Source organism: Puma concolor, chromosome C2 (assembly GCF_028749965.1).
Source record: "Puma concolor isolate L17-30 chromosome C2, mPumCon1.1.hap2, whole genome shotgun sequence".
Lineage (NCBI taxonomy): Eukaryota > Metazoa > Chordata > Mammalia > Carnivora > Felidae > Puma > Puma concolor.
Genome location: NC_141675.1, coordinates 92,326,940 through 92,345,083, shown reverse-complemented (window position 1 = coordinate 92,345,083; position 18,144 = coordinate 92,326,940). Strand labels below are relative to the sequence as shown.

Sequence of the window (18,144 nt, the reverse complement as noted above, 5' to 3'; positions counted from 1 at the left end):
GTGAAGATGCAAACAAGATTTGAATGTTCACTCAGCTGGTAGTTGAAGCTATAGTTACGGATAAGATACTGCAGAAAGAGCAACATGAGAGTGAGGAGTAAAGATGGAACACTATGAAACATTTATATTTAAGGGAAAAAATGAGAAATAAGAGGGTAGTGGAGAACACTGGGAGTGAGTGGTAGGAGGGGAAGGGGAAGAACAAAAACAATCTTAAAACCATTCCAATTCCCAGACTGTAATATTAATCTCAGTTTAGTGTATCAAAGGTGGTAAGATGTCACAAGGTTTATACTGGTGTATGAGTAAAGTTCAGATGCCAGAATGTAGCAATATTCAAACTCCTTACTTAGGGTCAAGGGGATTCTTTCTCTATGTCTCTGAAAGCTATCTTTAAAGCTATCACATATTTTTATGTTTCACTAATTTATCCAAAAGATACGAAAACTAGTTGAGAGACTGCTCATCATCAATAATAGGCCTTAATCAGAAAAAATAGTAACTTTTTTTTTGACTCGAGATTTAACAAGGTTTACCTGGAAAAGGGAGAAACAGGGAAACAGTCCAAATTAAAAGAAAAAAAAAAAAATCAGGTAGTGGGAAATCTGGCTCATTAAAAGATGCTTTAAATATTTTTACACTTAGAAAATTGACATTGCCACACACCTGGATGAACTATTTCAAGCATACTCAGCCGTAATTCTCGGGACAGTCTCATGGCTCTCTGTCTTTGAATGTGCAACTGTAATCTGCGATCCTCTTCTTCCTTCTGCCTTTTTAGCTTTAGTAAGATCTTGCTTCGTTTAGATCTGTGACAGAAACAATAAGTACCTTATACATAATTTTTTCATAAATGATACACCCATTTAAGAAGTATATGAAAAAATGTTTAACCTCACTAGTAATTATATATATGCAGCCTTGTTACAACTGTAACAAGTTGAAAACAATAGGGAACTGGATAAATTACTGGCTCATTCACTGAACAGGATTCTATGAATAAAAAAATAAAAAATTCAAAATTTTCCAAATTTAGCAACTTGGGAAAAGACCCAAATCTAATTTCAAGTAAAAATAAAATCAGGATATAGAAAACATTCCAAATTGTGTTAAAAATACATATTACATATATTAAAAAAAATTCAATAGCAATTTTAACTGCACGAAATGATTATGAATGATTTTTATTTTCTTCATGTTTATCTATTTCTCAATTATTGACTAATAACATTTATTATTAGAACCAATTATGAAATTTTCATGTGGCCACAAATACTTAATTAGTATTTGTATATTATCTGCTTTTATTCACCAAAATTTGTCCTTAGCCATTTCTGTCCAGTTTGCTTCCTATATCACTATGTAAGGAGATCACAAGTATTAACCTATAATAAATATACTCAAAATGCTTCCAGATACCCACAGAAAGAGAAATCAAAAAAGGATTAAGAAGAGACGAATACATTATTTATTTTACTTCTATAGACTTAATTTGCTTGTGCCTCACTCAAAAGCATTTGTTCTTAGATTCTTTTTCCAGAAATGAGGTACCTTGGCTATAGCTTTGTAGACAGGCAGACTTCAAAATGGTATAGTTATTGAGAGTTATAATGGTTTTTAATTCAGTTTCTTTTGGAAAAGGAAAAACAAGAATAAAGCAATTTAAAAATCTCTTAAAACAGAAGAGGAAAACTCACAAAATTATTCTGATAAAATTTTTTGTGTGTGATTTTTGCTTATTTTCTTAGTATTCCCTAACTGCTACCAATTACAACTTAAGGGTTTTTTCTAGTTGTACACTTTGTCAAGAGTCAAAGGTCTGTTTCAAAATGTCTTTCTTATTACCCTATTAAGAAAGGTAGAGAAGACCTCAAGTTCATGTGTGCCAAAAGGAGAAGGGGTTCTAGAGAGGATGTAGGGTTAGCTAAATAGTTTCTAAGTGTCTTTTCCTCTTTCCAAAATTTGGAAATGAGGTAAGGGGTCTTTACGTTCTCAAACAATGCTGATGTAAACTTGCCTCTCCTATAGAACTCTCCCTGAAAAATTGTGGGTTGTACACAGCATATAAGTAAGGACGTTTTGCCCTTTACCTACTTACGGAGGATAAAAGAGAACAACTGTCCCTAAACAAAATCTCCTTTTAAACTGTCTAATTGTTTATAGATTATCATCTTTAACATTGCATTATTATTTTAAATTTACTATTAGTATGAGAAACCTAGTAATCATTAAAACTGAATTGCTAGGAAATTTAATCTGTCAGAAAACTGTGTCTGGGTAAAAGCTTAAGCATACAGGCTATAAAATATGGCAAAAATGAAAAGATTATGGTGTGTGCAGAAGTAAAACACAGAAATATAGTAGAAAAGTGAGGTTCAGTGATTGAAATGACAAATGATAAATATGTGTTTCTGGATTCACATGCTTTATTCATGTTTGAAAACATTTATTAGGAATTAATGTGATTTTGAATTTGAATGTTTTCCTCCCACTTAGGAACATTCTAGTTAGTTACTAGTAGCTACTTACTCTGTAGTTCTAGTTAGGAGTTCCTTTAATCACTAAAAAATTTGAGTACTCATTTACCTGGTTTCTTTGTAAGAAAGAATAGGCATTTGACCATCTGACAACTGTACTGCACTTCTATAAATGAAATGACTGATCAGATATATTTGCAAGATAATTTATATAAGTACATTCCATGATCTACATTTAATCAACATGAATCTTTACCATCAAAGAGTGACCAAATGATCTACTGCCAAAATATCAGGAATTCTCTAGGAATTCCTCTTTTGCAGAATAGTAAGTATGAACTAGGGGAACACCATATTGAGTTCATGGCCAAAATAGTTGATAGGCTCTGTTCATTAACTCAACAAATATTTATAAAGAGTGATTGCTGTCTGCTTGATACTGCAACTCAGGCAAACAGAGAATAGATAATATTTCTGCCCTTCAGAAGCTCAATTTCAAGAAGTTGAAAGGTAGCAGAATATGCTACTTTGGCATAAAGATTAATTTTGAGCAGGCAAATGAGAGAGAGGCAAATGAGAATCTGCCAGTGCAGAAAGAGTCTTCCCAGAGCATACTTTATCAAACTAAAAGCAGAAGCCTCTCAGAAATGAAGACTGCTATAAATCCCCCCTCCCAAAGAAGTTTTATGGCCATGAAGAAGATGGAAAGTTGGTGCCAAGATGGATCTAGACAAATAACCCACATATGCTATTAGTTTTCCAAATATATTTACCTTCCCATAATTTCCTGATGTTGGAAGCCTAAAACCCCTTTTGTTTTTACCTGTCACCTCTCTATGAATTTATTATTCTTTGTTAAGATGCTACCCAAGCCCAAACCACTCATTGGAGTTACTCATTATGTGAGGTTTCTTCTGCAGGATGTGTACTGCACACATTAATAAACTGTTTTTCTCTTGTTAATCTGTTTTGTTTTCCTTTTTTGTCAGTCTAATTTTCAGAGCCCCAGGGAATGAACCTAAGACAGGTAGAGGAAACATTTTTTTCTTCCCCTACAAAGTGAAACAAGTATAATTAAGACACCAAAATATTGGGGCCTGGGTGGCTCAGTTGGTTAAGCGTCCAACTTCAGCTCAGGTCATGATCTCCCTGTCCGTGAGTTCGAGCCCCGCGTCAGGCTCTGTTCTGACAGCTCAGAGCATGGAGCCTGCTTCAGATTCTGTGTCTCCCTCTCTCTCTGCCCTTCCCCCACTCACACTCTGTCTCTCTCACTCTCAAAAATGAATAAATGTTAAAAAAAAATTAAAAAAAAAAAACAAAGACACCAAAATGTCAGCACTATGATAAAGGTAGGTAGGTTGTGTGGTTTCCCAAAGATAACTGGTGCAGCTATTAGCTGCTTCAGAAAACCTTGCTGAGGAAAAGAGCACTTAACATTAAATAAAGTTTCTGACCATAAAAAATGATTCAGTAAAAAAGAAACCCCCAAGTGGTGAGAGGATGGGCAAAATGGGTGAAGGGGAGTGGGAAGTACAGGCTTCTAGTTATGGAATAAGTAACTAATAGGGATGAAAGGTACAGACAGCATAGGGAATACAGTTAATGGTATTGTAATAGCCTGTGTGGTAACAGATGGTAGCTACACTTGTGGTGAGCACAGCCTAAGTATAGAGTGATTTTATCACTACACTGTATACCTGAAACTAATAATCACACTTCAGTTTAAAAAAAAAAAAAAAAGACAGTTCAAAAGGCATCTAACACAACATAAAAAAGAAAAAAAGAAAAGAAACCCCTAAGAAGGCACATCAATAAGGGTATGACTACACAAGAGTGCCTCTTGCTGGAATTTAAAAAGTTCTGATGAATCTGGGTCCATAATTATGAGTGGTGGGCAGTTCCTTCCTCCCCAAAAAAACATGGGAGGGAAAAATTACCCTGAGATAATGACCTGACCACAAAGAGACAGAAATAACCTTTGCAGAAAGCTCAGTCATAAAGGAAGCAAGAAAAATTTGCATAAATTATTTCAACTAGTAAAAGAGGAAAGGTACTAAAGCCTGAACAAACTTGAAATTAAAAAATTAAATAAAACCCAAAGGTTAAAACTATACTTCAATCTGTTCTAAGACTTCAAACTCAAAATACTGGAAAAAAACAAACTGTTTATAACATGAGATTTAAATAATTTTGGCTTCACAGCTAATTTCTTTTAACGGAAATAGTTATAACTGGACTGGTTTTGTTATATAAAGCAATGCAGTTTCTATTTTAAAATAGTGTAACATTAATTAGAACCCAGGGGTGCCTGGGTGGCTCAGTCGGTAAAGCGTCCAGCTTCAGCTCAGGTCATGATCTTGCAGTTCGTGGGTTCCAGCCCTGCATCCGGCTCTGTGCTGACAGCTCGGAGCCTGGAACCTGCTTCAGATTCTGTGTCTCCCCCTCTCTCTGCCCCTCCCCTCCTCATGCTCTGTTGCTCTCTCTCTCTCTCTCTCTCAAGAGTAAATAAACATTAAAAAAAAAAGAATCTATAACTATACTTTTAAGTGAACAGAATCGGCAATCCTGGGGTACTTTTAAATATAGATTTTTATATTACAAGAAAAAGTAGACAGGCAAATTTGACAACTATTGTGAGACTAAACATTAAAGGTCTGAATCCATGTTATGGGGGTACCTTTAAATGTAAGAGGGCAGAGAGCTGAGAATGATAGCAAGTAGAATTCATAAGTAATAAATACTCTGAGTTCACCACAGAAGGCAAGGCTATGCCAAGAACATCTCAGATTCTTGAAGAGAATAATATACATTGTGACTCTCAAAATATTCATCATTACCCATATTTATTTGACCAAAGAAATATTTTTAAAAATGTTTTTAAAGAAATTCATTGTAGGATACATAGTAAACCATGAGCAATGCTGGAATGGATTATAATTGCCTCTCACAAGTACAATTCATTTAATATATCTGTTTGTCTAACTAGATTTGTAAATCTTCAATGGCAAAAAATGTGCCATATGTAGTTCCCCGCTATCATTTTTTTAAGTTCCAGGTAATATGCTAAAAAAAAACAAACACCCTTTATATTATTTTAATCTTGGGAGGTACACAATTATCGCCATTATATAGATGGAGAATTTGAGGATGAAAGAGGTTGGGCAACTTGTCCAGGGTCTTTTAGCCCATAAATTGCTGAGGTGGAATACAAAATCAAGTCTGTTTAACTCTTCCAATACCTAGCATGGCCTCTGGCATATATTAGGCAATTGAAACATGTTTAAAAAATTCATGTTAAAAAAAAAACTCATGCCCAATATTAATAATCTATCTTTAACTCTTCTCTAAAGGAAATTTTCATCAATGATTTAAATCTAAATTTTAGCTCACTATTTAAAAAAAAATTTGTAACTGAGAAATGCAGCTGTAGTTATTAAAAGACTAGTTTTAGTTCTCTTAAAAAACTGACTTCTGGAATATGCAAGTTTCACTTTAGTAAATGAAAATTTAGCTTTAAGTCTAAGGCTACATGAAAATCACCTTTGAGATAGCTCTATTTCATCACAAATGACTAGGAGCTAAGTCATTTACGTGTGTGTGTGTGTGTGTGTGTGTGTGTGTGTGTGTGCGTGTGTGTGTGTGTGTGTGTGTGTGTGTGTGTGTTATTCTTTCCATTGGCTCTAAGAATCTGGATGGGTCAGTCATAAATAATATGCTGTGAGTATTTTCACTTTTGGTCCACTTGAAACAAGGATGAATGACAAACTGTGTCATATCTAAATAACAATACCTATCTGTGCCATATTTACTGATAAAACTCAAGTGAACATACTAAAACCATTATGAACTCATACATGTTTTTACCATAATTACATATGAACAATTAAGGCACTTTTTTACTTCAAGGGTTAAATAAAATAATTGACTATCACTGCCTCTCCCTGTAGGCTTGGCCCACAAAAAATGTCTTATCAAGTGAGTAAGACTATATATTTGGTCCATCAGATTTTTGTCTTTCATTATGTCCTTTGCTTTGAAAGTACATCTAGTTACTGGAGTGCTGGTACTCAGAAATGTGTTTTCAGAACAAGAATGAAAGCAATAGTAAAAGAAACAGCTGGAGGAGCAAGTTGGTGGAGCAGGAGTATCCTGAGTTCATCTCCTTCCCCAGAAAATAAGGCTACAACTAAATACAGAGCAACTCTCTGAGAACAACCTAAAGATTAGCTATTCCACAGATAAAGATATAAAGACAAAGCACATGGAGAAAAGTAGGAGAGACAGAGATGAGATCTGGTGCAGTGACCCACAGGGGGAGAGATGCCACAGGTATAGAGGTCTTCCCTATGCAGCAAGGGTTTCAAACCCGACATCAGGCTACCTTGCCCTGGAGATGTTCATCCAGAGAAGTGCCCATAAATTTCTGGCTTTGAAAATCAGTGGAGCATAATTCTGGGACAGCAGAGAGGCTATAGGAAACAAAGACTGTATTCTTAAAGGTCTCATGCACAAACTTACTTGCTCTGAGACCCAGCACAGAGGCAGCAGTTTGAAAACTGCCTCAGCTATATGTAAAGGAAAGCTGAGTGATTTCCTGACTGATTTTAGGGTATGTGCTGGAGGACCAGGGATCTGTAAGAACTTTCTCTGGGAATGGAAGTACTGGTGGGTTCCATTTCTGATACTCTCCCATCTACTCTGTTAGCATCACATACCACTCCCCAGCGTTGCCCTGTGGACTCACCACACCAACTGGCAGGTGGCATTGGCTGCGACTAGCACCTCATAAAAGCATGTTCTGCCTCACTGCATCCAGTGGAAAGCAATGGCCTGGACTGGAGCCCACCCAAACTGGCTGGTAGGGGGAGCTGTAGACAGCCCGACCCACCAGTGTGCCCACAACAGTTGCAGCCCAATCAAAAGGAAAGTGCATGAAGTCAACACAGGGGACACCCCTGTTGCACTTAGTTTTGTTGACCTGGAGAGGACTGTGCTTCTGGCCCCTCCAGGACACCTTCTACATAAGGCTACTCTTTGAAGACCAACAATTGATCTACCTAATACATAGAAACAAACACAGAAAGTCAGGCAAAATGAAGAGACAGAGGAATATGGTACAAATGAAAAAACAAGACAAAACTTCAGAAGAACTACACAAAAAGTGTGATCTACCATATAAAGAGTTCAAAGTAATTATCATATAGATGCTCATCAAACTTGGGAGAAGAATGGATGAACACAGTGAGAATTTCAACAAAGAGATAGAAAATATAAAAAAGAACTAATCAGAGCTAAAGAATGAAATAAATGAAACGAAAAATAAGTTAGAAGGAAATCAACAGCAGATTAGATAATGCAGAAAAACCAAAGAGCAATCTGGAAGACCATGTAGTAGAAACCAGCAAAAAGACTGAAGAACTTGAAAAAATTAGAATAGTTTAAAAGACTTCTGGGACAACATCAAATGTACTAACATTTGCATATTAGGGGTCTTGGAAGAAGAGTAAGAGAAAGGGGTACGAAACTTATTTGAAGAAATAGTAGCTGAAAACTCCCTAACCTGGGGAAGGAAACATACATCCATGTTCAAGAAGCACAGAAACTCCCAACAAGATTAACCCAAAAAAGTTAATACCAAGAAACACAATAATTAACATGTCAAAAATTTAGGAGAGAATCTTAAAATCATCAAGAGATAAGAAACTAGTTATGTAATAAGGGAATGTCCACAAGGCTGATATTTAGCAGCAACTTTGCAGGCCAGAGGGGAGTTGAATGATATATTCAAAGTTCTGAAAGGAAAAACCTACAACCAAGAGTACCCAGCAATATTATTCAAAATAGAAGGAGCTATAGAGTTCCCCAGACAAACACAAGTTAAAGGAGCTCATCACCACAAAAACCAGCCTTACGAGAAATATTAAAAGGGACTTCTTTAAGCAGTTAAAGGCCATAACTAGAAGAAATTTATGAAAAGAAAAAAATCTCACTAGTAAAAGCAAACATATAGTAAAGACAGTAGACGAACCACTTATAAAGCTAGTATGAAAGCTAAAAGACAAAAGTAATAGTCAAGTGTATCTACAATAATTAGTTAAGAGACACTAAAATAAAGAGTAAAATATGATGTCAAAAACATGGTGGTGGGAGAGTGTTTTAGAATGTGTTCAAACCATAATTGAGCATTATATATGAACCTCATGGTAACCACAAACCCAAAATCTGTAACAGCTACACAAAAAATAAAGACAGCCAAGCATACCACTAAAAGTCATCAAATCACAGAAAAGAAAACAAGAGAAGAAAAAAACAACCACAAAAACAATGAACAAAATGAACAAAATGGCAATAAGTACACACCTGTTATAATTACTTTAAATGTAAATGGACTAATGTCCAATCAAAAGACACAGCATGATTAAATGGATAAAAAAGAAGACCCATCTACATGCTGCCTACGAGACTCATTTCAGACCTAAAAACACATACAGGCTGAAAATAAAGGGATGGAAAGAAGATATTTCATGCAAATGAAGTGAAAAGAAAGCTGAAGTAGCAATACATATATCAGACAAAATAGACTTTATAACAAAGACCATGAGACAAATAAGGGCATTACATAATGATGAAGAAATCAATACAGGAGGATTTAACAGTTGTAAACGTATATATTTTTTCACCTAATATATTACATATATAAATATATGCACCTAATATAGACACACCTAAATATTTAAAGCAAATTATTAACAAATGTAAAAGGAGAAACTGACAGTAATACATAATAGCAGGGACTTTAATAACCCATTTATGTCACTAAATAGATCATCGAGACAGAAAATCAATAAGGAAAAAGTGGTCTTAAACGACACTTTAGACCAGAAGGATTTATATACACAGAACATTCCATCCAAAACCAGCAAACTACACATTCTTTTTAAGTGCACATGGAACATTCTTGAGGATAAATCACAGGTTAAACAACAAAATAAGTCTCAACAAATTTAAGACTGAAATCATATTAAGTATCTCTTCCAACCACAATGGTATAAAACTAGAAATCAATTACAAGAAAAAAAAACTGGAACAAACACAAACACGTGGAGGCTAAACAACATGCTATTAAATAAACAATGGGTCAACAAAGAAATAAAAGAGGAAATAAAACATTACATTGAGACAAATAAAAATGGAAACATAACATTCCAAAATCTATAGGATTCAGCAAAAGTAGTTCCAAGAGGAAAGTTTATAGCAATACAGGCCTACCTAAAAAAAAAAAAAAAAAAAAAAAAAAAAAAATCTAAAACCTAATCTTAAACCTAAAACAACTAGAAAAAGAAAAAGCCCACAGCTAATAGAAGAAAAAAATAATGAAGACCAGAGCAGAAATAAATTAAATTAAAAAAAAAAAGATCAATGAAACTAAGAACTGATTCTTCAAAAATATAAGCAAAATAAACCTTTAGCCAAATTCATCAAGAAAAAAAGAGAGGGCCCAAATAAATAAAATCAGATGAAAGGTTAGTTGTAACCTAACACCATAGAAGTACAAAGGATTATAAGAAACTACTTGGAAAATTACATGCCAACAAATTAGACAACATAGAACCCACAAAAAATGAAATATACAATCTTACAAGAGTGAATCAGGAAGAAGCAAAATCTTAACAGACCAATTACTAGTAATGATATCAAATCAATTATCAGCAAAGCTTCCAACAAACACACGTCCAGGATCAGTGGCTTCCCAGGTGAATTCTACCAAACATTTAGAGTTAGTATCTACTCTTCTCAAACTACTCCAAAAAATTTAAGAGAAAGGAACACTTCAAAATTCATTCTACAAGGCCAGCATTACCTTGATACCAAAACTAGACAAAGACACTAAAAAGAAAAGGAAAAAAAGAAAATTATAGGCCAATAACCCTGATAAACATAGACAGATGCAAAATTCCTCAATAAAATATTAGCAAATGGCATCCAATGATGCATTAAAAGGATCATACATCATGATCAAGTGGGATTTATTCCAGGGATGCAAGGATGGTTCAATATCCACAAATCAATCCATATGATATACCATATTAACAAAGGAAAAAAATCATATGATAATCTCAACACTTGTAGATAAAGCATCTGACAAATCCAATAAGCCATTTATGGTAAAAACTCCCAATGAAGTATGTTTAGAGGGAAGATACCTCAAAATAATACAGGATATATATGACAAACCCATAGCTAACATCATATTCAATGGTGAAAAACAGAGCTTCTCCTCTAAGATCAGGAACAAGACATGGATTTCACCCTTGCCACTTTTATTGATCATAGTTCTGGAAGTCCTAGTCATAGCAATCAGATAAGAAAAAGAGATACAAGGCATCCAAACTGGGAAGTAAGAAGAAAACCATCACTGTTTCCAAATGATGTAATACTATATATAGAAAATCCTAATGATTCCACCAAAAAACTATTAGAATAAATTAATTCATTAAATTTGTAGGTTAAAAAATTAATTGACAGACATCTGTTATATTTCCATATGCTAATAATGAAGTAGCAGAAAGAGAAATTAAGAAAACAATCCCATTTACAATTGTATCAAAATAATAAAATATCTAGTAATAAATTTAACCAAGGAGGTGAAAGACCTGTATTCTGAAAACTATAAGACACTGATGAAAGAAACTGATGATGGCACAAGTGGAAAGATATACTGTGCTCATGGATTAGAAGAATTAATATTAAAATGTCCATACTACTCAAAGTAATCTACAGATTCAATGCAGTCTCTATCTACATTGGCATTTTTCACAGAACTAGTACAAATGAATCCTAAAAGTTGTATGGAACAACGAAAGACCCTGGATAGCCAAAGTAATCTTGAAAAAGAACAACAAAGCTGGAGGTATCACGTTCCCAGATTTCAAATTATAGTACAAAGCCCTAGTATTTAAAACAGTATGGTGCTGGCACAAAAACATGTAGACCAGTGAAAAAGAATAGAGTTCAGAAATAAACCCAAACTCCTATGGTCAGTTATCTGGGACAAAGGAGGCAAGAATATACAATGATAGTCTCTTCAACAAATGGTGGCTGGGAAAATTGGACAACTACATGCAAATGAATGAAACTAAACCACTTTCTTATATAAAAATACTCTAAATGTATTAAAGACCTAAATGTAAGACATGAAACCATAAAACTCCTAAAACAAAACACTGGCAATAAACTCTTGGACATCAGTGTTGGCAATTTTTTTTTTGGATCTGTCTCCTCAGAAAACAAAAGGAAAAATAAACTATTGTGACTATGTCAAACTAAAAAGCTTTTATACAGTGATATAATACCAACAAAACAAAAAGCAACCTACGAATGGGGAAGATTATCTGCAAATGATATATCTGATAAGGGGTTAATATCCAAAATATATAAAGAACTCATGCAACTCAAAACCAAAAATCGCCCCTAAAAAATTCAGTTAAAAAAATGGGTAGAGACCCTGAATACACATTTTTCCAAGGAACACATACAGATGGCCAAAAGACACATGGAAAAATACTCAACATCACTAATCATCAGGGAAATGCAAATCAAAACCACAATGAGGTATTACCTTACACTTGTCAGAGTGGCTAGTGTAAAAAGACAAGAAATAACAAGTATTGGCAAGGATATGAAAGAAAAGGGAAACCTAGTGCATGGGGGTCAAAATGTATATTGGTGTAGCCACTATAGACAACAGTATGGAAGTTCCTAAAAAAATTAAAAATAGAAATACCTTATAATCCAGCAAATATATTTATGTGTATTTATCCAAAGAAAATGAAAATATGAATTCAAAAAGATATGCACCCCATCTTCACTCCAGCATTATTTACAATAGCCAAGATATGGAAGCAACATAAGTGTCCATGAATTAGACAGATAAAGAAGATGTGGTATATAAAATAAATACAATGGAATATTACTCAGCCATAAAAACGAATGGAATCTTACCATTTGTGATAACATCGATGGTTCTAGAGGGAATTATGCTAAGTGAAATTAAGTCAGAGAAAATAAAATTCCATATGATTCTACAGTTATATGTAGCATCTAAAAAACAAAGTAAATAAAACAAACAGATCTATAAAAACAGATATAAATTGGTTGTTGCCAGAGAGGGGAGACAGGCAGGGGGATGGACAAAATAAATGAAAAGAGGCATAAGCTTCCAGTTATTAAATAAATAAGTCAAAAGGATGTAAAGTATAGCATAGGGAATATAGTCAATAATATTGTAATACATTTGTGTGATGACAGTTGATAACTAGACTTATCATGATCATTTTACAATGTATATAAATGTCGAATCACTTTGTATAATTGACACTTATGTAATATTGTATGTGAACTATCCTTTAACTAAAAAAAAAGAGTAAAAGAAACATACTAGAAAAATTGAGGGGAAAAAACACCTTAAGTTTTCACTCAGCTATAGTGTAAAAAGATATATCTATCCTCTGAGATCATCATGCCTCACCAGAACTTTTTACCTGAAACTCCTCTGCAAAGTAATCACAGCAGATGGAAGCTTCTTTAACCTCTTTCTAGTTTGGAAACCCTTCCAATAAGCTTGAATCAAGCAAGCTGCTTGATGTAGTTTCTGAAATTAAAGGCCAGAATTAATATAGAGACATTTCTAGGAAAATCTTGTTTAGAAGTTTACCTCTCAAAATATCAGGCCTGGGCAAGTATTAATCTCTACCTCTAATAAACTGGGGAGGAGGCAATTTCATAGGACAAGGACAGGTAAGGTCTAAGAATATTAAACCCGACCTGCCAAAAGAGGTACATACACTAGGTTCTCAGGCAGTATCTAGAATGTGTTCAAGATACAGTCTGATTATCTCTGGATTCTCCTTAATTAATCTCACTTCTACTCTTTTTATAAAGATTTCATAGTTCTGATTTTAAATGCTTTCCCCTCTGCTTGACTTCTTATGCCTGACCTCATTTATTCAAGCATTCAAGGGTATGAATAACTCTTTGAACAGGCTAAAAAAGAAAAAAGGCTCTAAGGTTAAAAATCGGGTCCACAGAAACCCCTTACCCTATCAAACTACAGCTGCTCTGAATATTTGAGGAGATAAGTAAAGAATGGGGGAGAGACAGCAAATAAAAAATTCAAGAAGCTACCACTCTCCAGTATTTTGAAACTAAAATGTTTACTGACATGTTAGCAAATACACAAGTTATTTTTTTAGAATTTATTACCTGTTCTTCTACTTCCTGATAGACCTTTGGGGTTAAAAGGGCAATGAGCTGTCCAAGTTCTTGACTAAACTCTGTCCCAGGCTCCTGCTTATTTCGTAGACTTCTGAGTCCTGAAATGGAATAACAAAGGTACATATAAAATAAAATATGATTTGCTATCTAATCAGGATTAATTTGAGGTTAAAAAGTCTGGTTTAGAAAGAAATGAATACAACAGTAAGATTAATTACATGATTTTTTTTTTTTCCTTTTCTCAAAGACTTCTAGATTGAAGTCTTTAGGATATTTCTCTGTCCTAAGAGATTTTATGTGATCACTTGTAATATCTGATGCAAAGGCTGTCTCCTCAGTATCTTAAGTGGAATCATTGTGGTAAATCAAAGAGGAGAGATACAGAATTTTTTACCTGTTTCAACATAAATACCTTAAGCTGAAACACTTTTAAAAATAAATAGCATACTGAGTAAATGACTATACTGTGGAAGCACTTAAACAGGTTACTAGTCATTCTTAAAGAAAGCTATTTATTAAATAAAAATATACAGTATTGTATGTAATTTGGGGCAAATCAATAGGTTACTGAGCAATTATTATAGAAGTGCTATAAATACTGCATTTTCATTCCAAAATAAAACACAGAAGTAGTATAAGCTATAAAGTAAGTACTATTTGTAAGCATGTTGAAATGATGTATTGTAGTATTCACTGTAAATAAAGTAAAATGCCCTTGGTGTATATAATTGGGGAGGCCACTATACAGATCTGACCATGTCTTTATACTCTCTTCAAAACTCAAGCTCTCAGCGGTATTAATAATTGTAAAATAGCTTTTTTTCTAATTTATTTTTTTTAATTTTATTTATTCTCCAATTAGTTAACATACAGTGTAGTCTTGGCTTCAGGAGTAGAATCCAGTGATTGATCACTTAACATGCTCACTCAATGCTCATCTCAACTATTGCCCTCCTTAATGCCCTTCACCCATTTTCTCCACTCCCATCTACCCTCAGTTTGTTTTCTGTATTTAAGAGTCTCTTATGGTTTGCCTCCCTCTCTGTTTAATAATTGTAAAATATCTTGAGGAAACTGAGTAAGTTCTACTATTGAGAAAATAAAGGGAGATGAATTGTTAAGGTGAAATTCCTTTATAATGAACTCTATTAGACATTCACATTTCTATAGAATAAATCAAATTACAAAATTTAAAAATGACTATTTGGCACAATATCAACTGGAGAATACTATTACTGGCACTTTCTTTCCATCTTTATTCCTATAACAAAATAATTACAATGTTCACAGTAATGACTGATGGAAGGTAAGCTACTAAATAGTGCTTTCCAAATCATCAAGCATGATTAGAAGGCCACTGTAACAGTCTGGATATTAAAAGCATAATTTAATGTTGTAATCTTTAAAAATTTCCATATAATATGGCCCTGTATTAGTAAGTACATTCAGAACTAGAAACCTATTTCCTGACCATGCTGAATAAGAAAATATAGTGTAATGAATTCATGGCCCCAGGTTGCGAAGAAATAAAACAAACCTAACAGAACTTTGCTTGGCAATTAAAAACAAAACCAATAACACCATCATCTGTGGGATTCTGGATAAATTACCTAATTTTTTCATGGCTCTGCTTCCATTGCTATAAAATGAGGATATCTCTTGGGGTGCCTGGGTGGCTCAGTCGATTGAGTGTCTGACTTCGGCTCAGGTCATGATCTCACAGTTCGTGAGTTTGAGCTCCACGTCGGTCTCCGTGCTGACAGCTCGGAGCCTGGAGCCTGCTTCAGATTCTGTGTCTCCCTCTCTCTCTGCCCCTCCCTTGCTCATGGTCTGTCTCTCTCTCTCTCAAAAATAAATAAACATTTAAAAAAAATTTTTAAATGAGGATATCTCACAGGGTTTTTAAATATTTTAATGTAGAATAAGGTATACAGAACTATAACTGACATAGTAAATTTTCAATTAAATGAAAGCTATTATATGGGAGTGGCATTGTGCTGAGCCTTTCCTCCTCCAAATTTCTGACTTTTTATTCATATATAATTTTGGATGTGAGGAAGACTTTTTGTTTGCTTTGAGAAAAAGCAGTGAAAAGTATTCAGTGAATACTGAAGAGTATTATAAATTGATGTAAAGATCAAAAGGGCTGTCAATCTCTCAAGCATAGCTCTATTTTCTCCAGTAAAGTTAATCTTATTAAGGTCACCAGTCTTTTTGGTCATTATTTTACTATACTACATAGTATATTCAATACACAACTTTTTTTGTCAGAGAAGTATCCATTGTAACCTCATCAACAAAGCACCATAAGCCATCTGTTGAGACACAAAGAAAGCTTGATTACATAAAGACTTTTTCCTGAATTGGTATCTGTTGTAATAGGGTTTTATCTACACACACCAGTTATTGAGTTTTTTAAAGTACAAGAATTTTAGTGATTCAACACTTCCATACAACACTCAATGCTCATCACAAGCATACTTCTTAATCCCCAACACTATTTAACCACTAAATTGTACACATGAAATTAATATTACACTGCATAACAACTGGAATTTAAATAAAACCTTAAAAAATACAGAAATTTTGTAAACCATCAATAAAAATTTCTTTTTGAGAATCTCAAGAAAATAAAGAATATATGCACTACCTTTGTAGCAGGCACTTAGTCTCAGTAAAATCAAAATTTCCTGATGGGTTTCAGTCATCAGCAGTAGAAGCTTTGCAGCAGTACTTCTTATCACAGAGCTAGAAGTTGATAAAAGCTTGAAAACAACTTCATCTAAAATTGAATGTAGTGTTTTTCCTTCTATCCGGAGTAAATCACCCCTAATAGAACAAAATAAAAAGATAAAGAATGTACCATTACTAATGGATGTATAGGTATCATAAAAATTAAACATAAGTTTTAGCAACTTTATGCCTAACTGTGGCCAAATGCAAGAAAATAACCCAGTTTTTAAACATAGAGCTTAGTTCCACAAATGTATCACATTAAATCAATTATTATTTATTGAATTCCTACTGTGTGCAAGGCACCATGCTCGGTAAAACAGGGAATACAAAGCAGCTGAATGCCCTCTCTGAAAAACCTACAATCAAATTGCAGAGGAAAGATAAATGCGCAAAATATTACATAGATGATTTAAAAACTTAAAAGCAACAATAAGAGGAAAATCACAAGACAGTACATGGTTCATTGCTTAACGATGTGAGAAAAATCCTATAGGAATTCAATTATCATGGACTTAATATAGGAGGAATTTATCTTTCCTTAGGTATTTCCTTCATTACATGAACAATTATCTTCTTGTACTACTTACATGATGAAAACTTATCTGAAACTTGGAAACAGCCAAAAGAAATAACTGGGTATCTTTCACTCACCTGCCCCTAAGGAGTATGTGATTTTCTAGGGGTGTGTACCTTTGCTTGACTATGTGTTTACTATTGATTAGGATATTTTGCAATTCTGTAAGCTAACCTTGATAAGCTAACCTTACAAAAAACGAGTAACAGTGATTCTTATCTGAGAGCAATGCAAACAGATTCTTAATCAACAATACAAATGGATTTGTCCAGTAGAAAAAGTAACTGTAATGGTTACTATCTACTGTTTTAGAAGACATCAATTAGGTTTTTTAGCTATTAGCAAATTCATTTCTACATTCCTTTGACAAACCCCTCTTTAAATCTCCCATCCTCAAGATTCCTCAAAAAATTAAAAATAGAACTACCCTACGACCAAGCAATTGAATTACTAGGTATTTATCCAAGGGGTACAGGTATGCTGTTTTGAAGGGACACATGCACCCCAATGTTTATAGCAGCACTATCAACAATAGCCAAACTATGGAAAGAGCCCAAATGTCCATTGACGGATGGATGGATAAAGAAGATGTGGTGTATGTACGTACACACACACACACACACACACACACACACACACACACACACAATGGAGTATTACTTGGTAATCAAAAAGAATGAAATCTTGTCATTTGCAGCTATGTGGATGGAACTAGAGGGTATTATGCTAAGCGAAATTAGAGAAAGACAAATATTATGACTTCACTCATATGAGGACTTTAAGACACAGAACAGATGAACATAAGGGAAGGGAAGCAAAAATAATATAAAAACAGGGAAGGGGACAAAACAGAAGAGACTCTTATTAAATATGGAGAACAAACAGAGGGTTGCTGGAGGGGTTGTAGGAGGGGGGATGGGCTAAATGGGTAAGGGGCATTAAGGAATCTACTCCTGAAATCATTGTTGCACTATACACTAACTTGGATATAAATTAAAAAAATAAAATAAAATAAAATAAATCTCCCTTCCTCAAATTCTCCTTTGAACCTATAAACATCTTACTGGTTCCTTCATTAATAAA

At 34.1% G+C, this 18,144-nt stretch overlaps 1 protein-coding gene across 11 annotated transcripts in view; it reads right to left on the bottom strand.

Moving 5' to 3' along the window:
• Positions 1-18,144, bottom strand: part of IQCB1 (IQ motif containing B1) — a 69,958-nt gene that overhangs the window by 19,248 nt on the left and 32,566 nt on the right. For all 11 annotated transcript variants that reach the window (XM_025913718.2, XM_086675289.1, XM_086675286.1 and 8 more), the window contains exons 8-11: positions 16,402-16,580; positions 13,740-13,849; positions 13,019-13,128; positions 667-809 (exon numbers count right to left, since the gene is read on the bottom strand). In XM_025913718.2, the coding sequence (XP_025769503.1) occupies positions 667-809; positions 13,019-13,128; positions 13,740-13,849; positions 16,402-16,580 (542 nt within the window). The remainder of the gene's footprint in view (positions 1-666; positions 810-13,018; positions 13,129-13,739; positions 13,850-16,401; positions 16,581-18,144) is intronic.